General features: G+C 48.6%; 5 protein-coding genes across 5 annotated transcripts; 2 read left to right on the top strand and 3 right to left on the bottom strand.

Annotated features, from left to right (window-relative positions):
• Positions 1-174: 174 nt before the first annotated feature.
• Positions 175-777, bottom strand: ONS95_007303 (uncharacterized protein; the record flags this gene model as incomplete). The annotated part of the gene is made up of 1 exon (XM_058500803.1): positions 175-777. One exon carries the CDS (start codon positions 775-777, stop codon positions 175-177), a length of 603 nt encoding a protein of 200 aa, XP_058349620.1.
• Positions 778-1,095: 318 nt separating this feature from the next.
• Positions 1,096-2,532, top strand: SEC17_1 (vesicular-fusion protein S17). Its single transcript, XM_058500802.1, has 4 exons — positions 1,096-1,241; positions 1,303-1,426; positions 1,592-1,898; positions 1,955-2,532. Exons 1-4 carry the CDS (start codon positions 1,209-1,211, stop codon positions 2,367-2,369), a joined length of 879 nt encoding a protein of 292 aa, XP_058349619.1. The 5' UTR covers positions 1,096-1,208; the 3' UTR covers positions 2,370-2,532.
• An 87-nt stretch (positions 2,533-2,619) lies between these two features.
• On the bottom strand, positions 2,620-4,724 carry ONS95_007301 (uncharacterized protein; the record flags this gene model as incomplete). The annotated part of the gene is made up of 2 exons (XM_058500801.1): positions 2,620-4,199; positions 4,247-4,724. 2 exons carry the CDS (start codon positions 4,722-4,724, stop codon positions 2,620-2,622), a joined length of 2,058 nt encoding a protein of 685 aa, XP_058349618.1.
• Positions 4,725-5,614: 890 nt separating this feature from the next.
• On the bottom strand, positions 5,615-6,074 carry ONS95_007300 (uncharacterized protein; the record flags this gene model as incomplete). The annotated part of the gene is made up of 3 exons (XM_058500800.1): positions 5,615-5,849; positions 5,902-5,962; positions 6,014-6,074. 3 exons carry the CDS (start codon positions 6,072-6,074, stop codon positions 5,615-5,617), a joined length of 357 nt encoding a protein of 118 aa, XP_058349617.1.
• A 56-nt stretch (positions 6,075-6,130) lies between these two features.
• ONS95_007299 (uncharacterized protein) lies at positions 6,131-13,225 on the top strand. The gene is made up of 6 exons (XM_058500799.1): positions 6,131-11,018; positions 11,069-11,286; positions 11,333-11,479; positions 11,533-11,667; positions 11,717-11,879; positions 11,928-13,225. The coding sequence occupies exons 1-6, from the start codon at positions 6,287-6,289 to the stop codon at positions 13,094-13,096; spliced, it is 6,564 nt and encodes a 2,187-aa protein (XP_058349616.1). The 5' UTR covers positions 6,131-6,286; the 3' UTR covers positions 13,097-13,225.
• The last annotated feature ends 117 nt before the right edge of the window (positions 13,226-13,342 follow it).

Below are 13,342 nucleotides of genomic sequence, written 5' to 3'. Positions count from 1 at the left end.
CAAAATAGGCCCTCCACCCAATCTGTCAGGTCGAGTCTGAGTGTCATCGACAGCGTGTCCGTCTTCCCTCTGATAATCAGTTGCATGACATCGTGACTGTAAGGTGGCGAAGCATGGGGCTGCATTCGCCGTCGAGCATTTATTATTTGTACGCAGCTGGTATCGACGGGCTCTTCAAGGCTCCTCGGTATCCCCCTTTCCACTCCTCACAATGAAGAATTTCCCTCCGGGCGTCTTGACCTTCTCTGATGCTGTCTTCGTTACATTCCAGTCTTCCACACCCTTCGTGTCAACCTCTTCACCCCTCCGTCTTTTCGGCCTCCTATTCCTCCCCTTAATATCTTCCTTCCCCAGCGCCTCCCTCAATGTCTCCAAGCCAATCGTAATGTCCTCGATGCCCTCCTCAGTTTCGTCCCTGAGACTCTGCAGTGGCTCTACGCCCTCTGTATCCACATTCTGAATATCCCGTACGAAATGTAATTGGGAATGTAGTGTTGCTAGCATAGATGCCTCTTCTTCTGGGCTCTTCGGAAGGGGTAACGCGGAGAGCCGGAGTAGATGGTGTAACTTCTGTGGTGTGATTTCTGCAGAGGGAGGTGTTGAATCGGAGGGAACGAGTGATCGGACGGACCAAGTTGGTTTAGAAAGGAGTGCAGCGATATCAAGTGGTGCTTTTGGAGCTGCTTCTGAGCTATATTTTCGCGCGGAAAGAGGGCGACTGCTTCGCAGACCTCGTCTGATCGCTGTTTGACAGCCTTTACATATATAATTGGACATTTCGAACGATCAATTGGCCTGCTTAAATTAGTACTGGATTGAACTGTGGATGCGTTAAAAGACTGACTACTTCTGAGAGATGTGTCCAGTCCATTTGCTTTGATGCAGTGATGCTATGTTTTCAAGGGTTTGCGGTGATAAATCGATGCAGGTATGGTCAATTAATCACTGGGATATCGGTAGATATCAAGATCAATGAAGAGTAAAGAAAGCTGTGTTGATGAATGAGGCAAGGTAAATATGGCGAGGCTGAAATCTTGGCACCTTCAAACTGTTGACGAATGGCGCTAGTCCATTGTGAAGGCAACGGACTCGTCAGAGCTCCCCAGGTCCAACTCCTGCCACATGTGACTCTCGAAACACCAAGGAGAATCGCATAACTCGTTACAACTCTATCGCAACTATCCGATATAATCAAACAATCCGCGAACATGGCACAAGATCCCAGAGCACTGCTGCAAAAGGTAAGGCTTCCCCATTACTACCCCGCCATTCCTATCTCGATAAGCTCTAACATCTTTGCAGGCAGACAAAGCAGCTTCCGGTGCTGGAGGAGGATTTAGTTTGTTTGGAGGGAGACAGGAGAAGTGGGAGAATGCCGCGGATCTGTATACACAAGCTGCGAATGCATTCCGCATGCAGAAACTCAGTACGTTTCAGTATTCATGTTGGTTCCGGAGAATGGTCTTGGGTCTTTGCATCATGAAAGATAGCTGTTACTCTTGGACGACGAAATGGCCACTGTTCGAGTCCACACTTTTCATTGGGAGGGAAATCCAGATCTGAACCGTACCTAACCTACATCCGCCCACAGATAAAGAAGCTGGTCAAGCCTTCGAGAAAGCAGCGAACATCCAAACGAACAACCTCAAGGAGCCAGATGATGCAGCAAATACACTCACAGAAGCCTTTAAGGTATACCGAAAGTCTGACCCACTAGACGCCGCTAGATGTCTAGATGTTGCGATCAATCACTACACAATGAAAGGTAACTTCCGACGGGCAGCTACACACAAGCAGAATCTGGCGGAGGTGTACGAGACGGAGATTGGAGATCAGAAGAAGGCCATTGAGAGCTACGAGTTGGCTGCTAGTTGGTTTGAGAATGATAATGCGGAGGCGTAAGTTCTTGCCCAAAACCTTTCTCATAAACATGAATACTGACTGTGATTCTTAGTCTGGCAAACAAACTCTACCTCAAGGTCGCAGACCTCGCAGCCCTAGAAAGCGACTACTACAAAGCTATCGAGCAGTACGAGAAGGTCGCTGCCTCATCCGTATCCAACAATCTCATGAAATGGTCCGTAAAAGACTACTTCCTCAAGGCCGGCCTTTGCCACCTTGCATCCGGCGACCAAGTAGCCACCAAGCGAGCCCTCGACAAGTACAGCGATATGGATCCTACGTTCCCCAGTCAGCGCGAGAGTCAATTGTTAGTGGATCTGTATGAGGCGGTGGAAGCCGGTGACCAAGAAGCATTTGCGGATAAGCTGTTTCAGTATGATCAGATGAGCAAGCTGGATAAGTGGAAGACGGTTATTTTGTTGAGGATCAAGAATGCCATCGAGGAGAAGGGAGAGGACTTCTCGTGATTGTATGCTACTTTAGAGGGGTAGTAGGCGTTTTTCTTTTGAGTTATGGGTGGAACGACATATTTTGCGAGATCTTCATGCAGTGCATATGACAGACTGGCAAGATTTCTATTAAGCACAATGTGGGAGTCTGGATGCCGTTGCCGAAAGGCACATATAATGTCCTCTGTCAACAGACGTATCATCGTTCTATGTCGCTATGCGTAAATATCGCTACATCATTACCCGTGTTCATAATCAGAGAGTCATCTCAAAACTTCAACATGCCCCCAGCCTTTTGCATGAAAGTCTGCTCCTCTTTCTTCCCAGCCTTCTCACCATCCTTACCCACCTGCCCCTTCTTAACTTCCTCTTCTAACCTCTTCACTTCCTCCTCAGGACCCATGTCATCTTTTCCTTTCTTCTCCTCTTCTTTCTTCTCTTCCTCCTCCAATAATGCCAACGTTTCCTCCTCCCTAGCAACCTCTTCCGTATCCACATCCTCAAACCCAATCTTCTCAAGTATCGAGCCCACAAGGTACTGATACCTCAAATGTCCACTGACCATCTCCGAAACATTGACATTCTCAATCCCCTTCACATCTTGCGCTTCCTGTAGACCAGCAACGCCGTATTGGATACTGCTCGTGCGGTACAGAAACGCGAGGATGTAGTCGTTCTCGGAGTAGACATTTACGAGGCGACCAGAGACAACACTACGCATCGAGCGCCAGACTGCTGCGTCTGATGGGGCAGGCGCACCGATCAAGACAGCTGATTCAACGAGGCTGAATGCTCGTCGTTCAGCGAGACTCATCAGGCAAGAGTATATCAGTCTCGCGCCCAGACTGTATCCAATAAGTGTGACGGGCCGCTCCCCCTGCGCTTTATTAATCAAGGCATCAGCTAGTACAAGGCCAGCTTTATCCGCGCGATTCTTCGCTACGGAAAAGGGATTGTCGACAATCTTCGAGATTTTGAGAAGACCAATAGGCCATAGTGCTGTCATGAGACTTGCGAAGATAGTCCGTGAGATGATCTCTTTCTTGGCGACGGACCATGCTGCGCTTTTGACGACAGATTCCAGAGAACTGCCGAGCTTGGTGAGTGCATCGAGTTCCCACCGGAGGGCGAAGACTTCGCTTTGCCGGCCGAGGGCACGCCACGGGATGATGATGTCTTCGCGCTGGGTGAGCCACCCACTGATACCTATTGTGACGCGGAGACGGCGGTCTTCTGGTTTTGGATCGTGGTGTTTGCTGCCTTTGAGGGGGAGAAAGGCGAAATCTTCAACTTCTTTGGCGTAAGCGTCCATCATTTTACCGGTCATTCGACCACCGTAGGCCCCAAACAGACTGCCCACAATGACGCCACTTTCAGCTAGGGCTCCCAGGAGACCTGCTGCTGTAGTGGCTCCTAGACCTAGACCGCCGAATATGGTTCCTAGGGCACCTGCAACGAGAGGAGCAGCGAGACCGCCAGTAATACCAATGACTGCTGCGCCAGCGACGCCTGCAAGACCAACTTTCCATCTTCGTGCTGATTTGTTTTCATCGCTTCGCTTCTGCGTCTCGTCGCTACCAGACATATGTTTGGCTGCTTCGAGGAGGCCTTGAGCTACTTTTACTTCATGCTCAGCTAGGATGTGTAGAGGAAGGTGGAGGGATGAGGAGATATGAAGGAGGAGGATGCGTGAGGGTGCTACGTAGTGCTCCAGTGAGAGGAGAAGTAAGAGCATTGCGTTGAGGAGGAGGATTCGCTTGTCTTTTGCCAGGGAGTAAAGTGATGTTGAGGTGGGTGGGTATAATTCGACTAACGCAGCATCTGCTTCTTCGATGTTTGTGTTTGAGCCTGTACCCTCAGATCTCAATACAAAGCAGGAGGAGGTAACGACTTACTGATAACCTTGGTCTCAGTAGGCGGTTCATCTTTCGTTGCCTCGACAGAAGCCTTATCCTTCTGCTCTTCAACAACCTCCTTCGAGTTATTAACGGCTATTCCAACCCTCGAAATTACAGATTCTCGCCAATGATCAAAAAACTTCAGGGAATCCTCCTTCAGTTCCAACATCTTGGGAGCAGAAAGTTCCTTCTCTCTTTGCACACGCAATTTTCTAGCATTGACCTCTTCCTCGGTCTCCTTTTCTGGCTTCGTGTCATCGACATTGGGATTCTTATCGGTGAGGTTCAACGCCTGCTGTGGTGGTTGTGCACTTGTAATTGACGCGTCAAAGGTATCTGTGATTTGCTTTCTCATAAGCTCTGTGATATTCGCCAGTAGTAAGGTCAACTCGACTCTTTCTTCTGAGGATAGGATTGAACTAAGATCTTCTCCCTGCTTTTGAGGAGAGTCTGCCTTCTCTTCTGAAGAAGCCATTTTATTTGTAGTGGGATGTTGTTTTTATAAAATCCAACTTCACCAACACCAGTGGTTGAAGGAGATGGAGGGGCAGTCGAAGCCACCACAAGCTATGACGAAATGTGTCGCAGGTCTCAAATCTATGATCGTCTTCCGGCCCGTGCTCAACTGCGGGAGCATGATATCACGTGATACCGTGTATCCCAATCCTCTACGAGCTTCCAAAGTCGATATCAAGAGAGAATTATCAGGTATTTTCGTATGCGCAGCGCCTAAAAGGGATGTTTGCAACCAGGTATCATTCATACCTACAAGAAACGGGATTGAGGCATCGGCTACGATCAGCGTTCAGCCAAACCCACTTGTCATCGCACTTTTCCTTCTGAAGAGTGTACACAGAGTAAACATAGTCGAATATAAACCAATACTGGATTGATGATCTCATGATTGATTGGTAGCCCTGTTGGCTTTTATATATGTATAGTTACCAGCGCCGAACTACGGTGACTGATACACAAAAGAGAAGCACAACATGAACAGAGATGACCGGAACTCAAGTGATGTCAGAAAACGTGAAGCTAAAAGGAGACAATATCGCAATGGATCTTGAAGAATAACATGATCGAGCAGCCAGGTGCCAGCCCAAGGATTCTTGAACTAAGTCCATGGTCGATTGTTAACGTGCCTTCGATTTTGACGGAGCCTATCCATTGCCATGCTTTTTGGACGTCCCAATTCTATGCCTCCATGTGAAACTTGGCAGAAGTTGTTGAAGAACTGTGTCCATCATTCTGCTTCACAACAGTGCAGGCTGGTAGCCACAATTGGCTTGTGACTGGCGTATTCACAGCAATACGACGTCGCCTCCGGGCTAGGAGCTCCTGGACTCGTGGTATGGCCATTGCTCTTCAAGGCTTGTCCTTTGGTGTCTCCTGGCCCGTCTTCGCAGAATCGTTCGGGGTCGGCTTGTTCACTTCCTTCGTCCAAAGGCTCATGTTTGGCCACCAAGAGCTCGCCTTCTCCACAGGCTTCAGAGCAGACTCCGTTGCAATTGTTCGACTCGCTGCTGCTTCCGCATCCCGTAAATCTTCTGGGGTCTTGTGGTTACCATCCTGAGATAGCCTTGCGACTTCTACCGCTTTCCTATAGACAGCATTGGCAACTGGACCACTGTCCTGGAGGATGGGGGCTGTACCTTGCCTGCTCCTCTTTCTCCTGTCGCTGTTCCTTGAAAGCTGGACCAAATATATATAACCCTGGTTGCATGAGCCCTTGAGTCACCAAATGGGTGCTTTGCTACTGTGTACCATTACCAATACCAATGGCCGTGGCCAGAAGGACTGGGACGGCCCCGCGGAATCTGCTCATGTCTCTGCGTTGAATTGTGTGCTATTCAATTGACCCCAAGGTTGTCTTCGGAGTATCGATCCACCAAGTCAGTGGTTGCTGACAAATCAGTCGCGTCTCCGTTCACAAACGAACGCGTCAAGGAACAACCAAAAAGTTCACGCCGCCTCTCAAATCCAGAACGGCTTGTTCAGACGCATTTCAGCATGCTCTGATTATGCAATACCATTCCTATGGCATCTTGGAAGGAGAAAGGGGTGGTTCCAGACTCAGACGACGAAGATGGGCTAGATAGCCAAAGCACATCAAATATCGGACGTGATCTGGAGGGGTCTTCAGGTGGAAATGACGGCTTGGGAGACATTGAAAATAAGGCAGATGGCGATGATGACGAGAATGTTCAGGAGAATGAGGATCGAGGTTCTTCCCAAGTTGCACTTATCGACCCCGAACCTACGGTTCAACATAGTTCTATGCCGCTCTTCACAGAAGCCTCCACCAACCGATCCAAGACACCCAGCTTGCCACTCTCGATATCGCACTCCCCGAAAAGATTCAAGGATCCACGAGTATACTGGGCTTCAGACGAAGAGGATACACCACTAGTCAAACAGAATGCTTCATCACGGCCAAGAAACGGGGTTCGAGAGGAGGAGGAAATATCCAAGAGCTATGTTCAAATCACGTCTACAACTTCAACTCAACTCTCTTCTCCACCAAACAGCGAGCCAAAACTACCACAGCACGCCGCTTTAAATAAACAGAGGAGGATTTCAAAGTCCCCAGAACCAGACATAGCTTCCCGAAGTCCCATTGTGGGTGACAGACTTGAACCTGAGACAGAACCGCCTACCAGCACAGCAAGACGCTCACTCCGACAAAGGAATCCAATCCAGTTGCATCCGTATGCAATGGAACACGAGAGATACCGGAGAACTCTACAGTCTAGAGGTATTGCACCGATGCGAATAGTCTCGTCGTCCCACGAACACTCACGGCGACGCTCTCGAAGCTCCTCACCAGTCTCTGAATCTCAAGATATGGATTATGATGTCGGAGAGAGTCAGCAGAACGACATGGACTGGGATCCACCATCTTCTCCACCTCGACCTGCAGCGAACTTCGAGGACGTCGCCATGAACGAAAATGTACAGCAAAAAGACATTGACGAGGAGGAAGAATTTCCCGATATTGATCAATTAATACAGCATCCACCACAACTACCTAGAAAGCCTGAACGAAAACCACAACTACCCCCACAGCCAAAAGCTAAGCATCGACTCAATACGTACTCGTTGAAGTTCAAACGTCCTGGATTGTCGAGAATTCGGACCCAACCAGCCCCTCAAACCAAACAGAGAGACATCACGAACAGTATCTTTGATGTTCCTGCATCACCACCCACAACTAGTTCACCATTCGCAGCCCCTTCTCGCCATGTTCGAGCCTCCATTTCCCGTGCTGGATCAACTTCAAAGGAACAATCACCAAGCACTTCTCCAGCTGAATCTCTCTTGCTTCCTGGGGACCTTCCAACTCCAGCTACCAGTGCCGTCAAGCCTGTGCCAGCTATGCTTGATTCGGACGTAGAGCTTGATGACCCTTTTGCATCAGAAGTCGAAAAATCTGCTTCCGAGTCCGCGTCAGATGAGTCCATTACGATTCGCAAGATTAGCAAAAAGATTCGAGGTGTTCTCCCTGCTTCACATCTACGGTTGGACCAGAGGAAGCTCCTGAAACCAGTCGTCCATGCGTTACGGGACAGCGAGAGTTTATCTCCTGTCAAGGAGCCCTCCCGGCGTGGAGTTGCACTTCCTCGAATGCGTCAAGGCTCGCAGAGCCCACCAGCATCAACAAATGCTAGGCTGGCGTTTCTCTCTGATTCAGGAGAAGACGACGAGGAGGATGAGCCGGGATTCGTCATGGCAGATGACCCTTTTGAGCTTGAGAGTGTTTTCGATCAATCGCGCTTAGGTTTTGCCGATGAGGACGACAAGATCGATGCCATGTTACCTTCGAAAAAGCGAGTATCTACTGGTTCGTCTCGTCCACGTAAGAAGAGAAAGAGTGGATCTGGATTGAGTGTTCGTACCGGAAGCGGCTCATATAAACAACAACCTAAAATCACCGATCATTTACATAAGCCCAAGAGTCGTTCGTCCATTGGAAAGTCTGCAAGCCGAGACAGAAAAACATCTCGTAGATATGGACGCAGTGTATCTCGTCCCAGAAAGCCTGCTCCGCCACGCCTCGGTATTCTCGATGTGATGACTCCAGTGGGCCGTAAAGAACGAGATCTACCGCAATTCATAAGAGTTGCAGCTCGTACTGCGAGGTCTCGCGTAGGGCAGGGACGCCAAAGTCCTTCGAGGAAGTTCATTCGTCTGGCGAATCGTGAGGACACCCAGGATGTTCAATCGGTATTGCAGGATTGGAGGGAAGGAAAGATTGCTCCGAGGAATCGCCCTTCTCAGCCAAGACGCTCCATGGGAGTACCTATCTCGGCACTTCATGAAATAACAGACAATCAACAGACCAGACTCCCAGCGCCAATCATCACGAGTATGCTGCAGCAAAGCAGGGAGCCGGCCAGGACAGGACGTAAACTGGCAATCTCCAGGCGTCAACAGACGATAAACAGCTTCGTCACAAGGGAAACACCCTCCATTCAAGGAACTACAACCTCTGTAAGGCAAAACACGGACGCCAACCTTGGGCCAATAGGCCGAGCAAAAGCATCCCGTGGCGCTCAACGGCCAGTACGACCTGCGCAGCTCGAATCAACCAAGATTCCATACTCAGACCGGTATTCTGCCTCAGAGTTTAGAAGTACTAAGCGACTCCTTGATTCTCTTTACAGAAGCACCCGACGACGAACTGCTCCGGAGACAAATCTGCAATTGAGCCGATTTCTTGCTGACGATGACATTGTCCGCCCATCTACAGAGATAAATCAGGACCCAGTACACAGCGAAGAAGACGGAATCGAGCTTGTTCATTACTCAGCGAAACAGACCCGACGAAAGCAGAGTGTGCCTCGGCGAGTCGACGCAGGTGCTGCGAATTACCGCCAACCCAGTAATCCCTTGATATTAGACTATTTTGCTCCGACAGAAGCGAATGCCAACGAGAATAGCAAGTTGCTGGGTTTGGGCAAGTTCGGCACGAACTATCCAGTCCACTTCGATATTTCTCCCTTGCAATCGGGAATATTCTTCCATGAACACACGATCATCGGAAGTGGTAGGCTTGCCGACCTTCTCAGCAATTCCAGTTCCCAGAGCCTTCCACCGCCGACTCCCACAAGTCTCAGGTTTGCAGAGAAAGTTTTCAAGTGGAGGACGTGGGATGAGAATGTGTCGTCGGAAATCGGTGTTTGTTTCGACTGGCTCTTGGATCAGTTACAATCCCAGCGCTCCTTAACCCCGCCAGCAGCAGATGTCAACGAGGTCATCATGTTTGTTTTGGATTATGTTCAATACAATGTGAGATTTGATGGAAGCCTCAATCGGGATAGTTACATGGCAAGAATGATCGAGGTACTCCAAGACTTCACTTCTCGCCTCAGCCTGACGGGTAACACCGATCAGGCTCAAACCAAGCTCGTTGTCGAAATCCTTTCTCGATGCACTTTGGTGATCTTCCATCTGCTCAAATCCATTCGGGCTCAACCTGCAGTCAAGTCATCCGCATACGATGTGGAGGATTTATTGAAGTCGGTCGCCAGCTACTGTTCAGCAGCGCTCATCTCCGACGGCTTAGATAAGCTTCGAATGCTGTATGATGATCTTCAGTATCTTTCTGTCAGAGAAAGAGGCATCACGTGCGATCAATACGCGGCAAATGGTTGGCTTATTCTAATCAATACCTTAGGGGCTGCTCACATTCCAAGAGCCTCATTTTGGGACGTCACCAACCCATTCTTGATAGCAACTCCTATGAAAGAAGTCATACACGCCCCTGAAATGGAGAAATTGTGGTACTCAATGTATACCCTACTTCCACTCTGCGAAATTAATCCATTGGGTGTTGTTGATCCTGGATTGCGACAGAAAACAAGTTTTGATGATTGGTCATTACCTCAGCAAATACTCAAGCAAGTCTTTGCGCTGTATGAGTCGAATGACAGACAAGCACCAGGATTCAATGATTATTGCCGATCTCTTCTGCACCGCTGTCATTACCTCATGACTGAATGGGGATGGTGGAAGTGTTCCGCTATCATTGGTACTCTCTTTGATTTCTTTGCTTCTCATAGCCTCGCTCATTTGCGGAACGAAGAAGCTCGGTCCTCGCCGCTATTCTTGGAGCAACTCGACACAGAACCAAGCCTCGCAATTGAGCCTGAAGATCGATGTTTTCATATATTCCTCAAGATCGTAGCTCTGGGGATTAAACAGCTTTCCGCAGTCAACGATATCAAAACCATCCGGAACCTTGTAGCTCGTTTATTACCGAATCACGACAGACAATATCCCAAGGACGAGGTCATCCATACACGAGATCTTGCGGCACTGCGCAATCATCACGACCTTCTTTGCACGCTCTTCTGGGCATCACCACCATCCCAACGTCCCTCTGTGGCTCTGATACAGGAACTTGTCATTGCTGATCGCTCTCATAATGAAGCCTGCTTCATCAATATCAAGGCATGGGAGAATTTGGCTTGTTTCATGGTAACAAAGGGTGCAAATGTTGAACTATACAAGCCTTTCAGTCATTGGCAGACCGAGTTTTTTTCCAGCCTTTGCCAGCAATACCTCGATGCCGAGATGGAGGCACGTCAACAAGCGGAAGCGTTGGAAAAGAGCACTGGTCAAGTGATGTCGGAATCAACAGTGGCAGTCACAGTCTTGGCAAACAGGAGAAGTATGATCCTCCCTATGTGCAGGTCAATCACTGCCATGGGTGATATCATTAAAGCTGCAAGGTCTTCAGATATGGTCAGGGAAGCTCTAAATAGTGGTAAAGCTTTTCTACCTCACCCGTGGTATTAACAACTAACTCTCATTTAGACATGCTCTCCAAGGCCTTGGATCCAGCGATTCATATTAATATCGCACTCTCAAAACGATTAGTGGCTGATTGTGTCATCGCGCTTTGCAATTACTTGGATCAACTCAAGCAACTTCATCCACCAGCATTGCAAGATACAGCGATCCCAAGCAACGAAGAGGAAAGTCAGGACAGCATGGATATGGGTATAGACTGGGATCGCATGGAACTGATTATTGTGGGTGTCTTCAAGTGGCACAAGGTCTAACGCTGACATTCTGCAGCCACTCCGTCAAAGTATTATGGGCAACCTCTGTCCATTACTCAGACAGTATCTCGAAGCGGGAACGGAACAAGAGTCAAAAACCCTGGACAACCTGGTTGTTTGCTGGGCTCGCCTTGTCTCGATCGTTACCGAAGAGGGCGCTCTGGTAAGGCTGATGACTTTGCTGATAAGACATGGATGGTGCTAATCTGTATGTAGCCACTTGAGTCTTTCCTCACCCGCGGTGAATATTCAGTCTTTGAAAATCGACGAACGTCCAAGATTGCGGACACGTATTGGCCCTTGTTCCTTGTCAGTCTGCTCCGCAATGGCAAGACCCTTAAAGACTTCCAGGTACGGTTTCGAATGCAGTCTCAGAGCGCGCTCTAACCTACTATTTCAGGTTCCTGGCTTCAATGTCGGGTTGGAATGGTTACTAAGCTTGACGACTTGCCAATCAATTCCAGCACATGTACAGGCTTTGACAACTGAATTGAGACAGAAAGGTCATTATCTCTGTACTGCCATAGATCATGAGTCGTTTGATCAGATCCAGATGATTCGAGGTAATGCAACATTCTCAGACCGTTGGACTCATGGCTGACTCTCTATAGCTGCAATTCGAAGAATGTCCTCGACTCTGATCGAGAAGGCAACTGAGACAAAAGTCGATCTCCCTCAAAAACAAGCACAACGCCTTTTCTCTGATATGCTAGGCGAAGTGATGAGATCAATGCAAAACCTCCTCGAAACATTGGAGCCCGGCTCTGATCTCCACAATTACCATTTGCAGGTCGCTCGACTTGTCATTGCAGACATAAAAAGCTATGCGAGCGACTTCAGACCGCTTACAGATTTTTTCATCCATCCATCAAAGTATTATTGGCCACATGACGCAGACCCGTCCTTATACCGTCCAGGGTTGATAGCGTACTGCCTCCGACTTGAGCAACAACCAGATAAAGCTGCATTCGAGCTGTATCACTACCTACACAGTGGATGGACGAAAGCCCTTGTACAAAATCGCTTGGGCAGTTTCCGCAGCTGCATTCGAACAGGAATGAAATGGTGGAACTTTACGAAGTTCATGCTCTCCGATTATATACCTGCGATCCTTGCAACTGGTTTCAATTCCTCGGCATGGCTACTTTGCTCTATATTCCTCCCAGCCATTGGCAGCAGTCTCTTTGGGTTACTGGAAGATATAGACCATAAGTCAGCTTGGATTTTCGAGAGCCTACTCAACATTCTCAAGATGATCATGAACGGAACCATTATGCAAGCCCATCTATATGAGCGAAACATCCTCGGCGTCCATCCCAACCACCGTGGGATTCTCGCCGTAACTTTCAAGTTCTGGTTTGCCATCGCTCTGCCCATGCGCCAGTATGCCATGCAGCATTCACAAGAAGCGGCTTTGGAAGAAGTCACCGATCCTCTCAGCAGCTTCATCTACCATACCGTACATGCTTTTCAAACAGGCGATCCCTTCATTCAAGTCCCCGAAGGCCAGTTCGACGTCCACAAGGGCAAACACACTGACGGCTTCGTGAAGCACATTTTAGAAGATATCAAGGATAATTGGCAATTCTCGGATGAGGAATGTTTTAGTGTAGCGGTCAAGACGAGGTCAAATGAGTGTAGCACATTGACAGTGTTTCGAGACACATTGAAGGAGGTACTGGAGGTGGATTTGGAGTTGTACCAGTGTGCGTATCCTAACAAGCAGGATGTACTTATTGAGAAGATGAGTAACGTCTACATAGACGAGCTGTACATGTAGAGAAATGAAATGATGGATCGTTCGTACATAGGTTTAGGATATCAGATATCTTCTAAGAAGGGGCCGCATGTTCAGCTTTGTATTGATGTGTTATACTCGGCGCTACTGTTTGTCCTTGTCCCGCTTCAGTCTCTCTGCCAGGTCTGTCATGCAATTGCTCCTTGCTGTACAGTACATCGCTTCGCTACCACCAAATATCGAAAGTTTGCAGCCTTCGAAGCTACCCCTCACTCAAGGGGTATCGTC

This window comes from Cadophora gregata (assembly GCF_030347475.1).
Source record: "Cadophora gregata isolate MNR1 chromosome Unknown scaffold_19, whole genome shotgun sequence".
Taxonomy (NCBI): Eukaryota; Fungi; Ascomycota; class Leotiomycetes; order Helotiales; family Ploettnerulaceae; genus Cadophora; species Cadophora gregata.
This window is presented reverse-complemented; position numbering and strand designations above follow the sequence as displayed.

Excerpts from the sequence above, each read along its gene's own strand:
- ONS95_007299 (XM_058500799.1), top strand. The coding sequence starts at position 6,287 with ATGGCATCTTGGAAGGAGAAAGGGGTGGTTCCAGACTCAGACGACGAA. Across the intron at positions 11,287-11,332 it reads ATCGCATGGAACTGATTATT|CCACTCCGTCAAAGTATTAT; the intron begins GTGGGTGTCTTC and ends GACATTCTGCAG. Across the intron at positions 11,668-11,716 it reads AGACCCTTAAAGACTTCCAG|GTTCCTGGCTTCAATGTCGG; the intron begins GTACGGTTTCGA and ends CTACTATTTCAG.
- SEC17_1 (XM_058500802.1), top strand. The coding sequence starts at position 1,209 with ATGGCACAAGATCCCAGAGCACTGCTGCAAAAG. Across the intron at positions 1,242-1,302 it reads CCAGAGCACTGCTGCAAAAG|GCAGACAAAGCAGCTTCCGG; the intron begins GTAAGGCTTCCC and ends ACATCTTTGCAG. Across the intron at positions 1,427-1,591 it reads ATTCCGCATGCAGAAACTCA|ATAAAGAAGCTGGTCAAGCC; the intron begins GTACGTTTCAGT and ends ATCCGCCCACAG.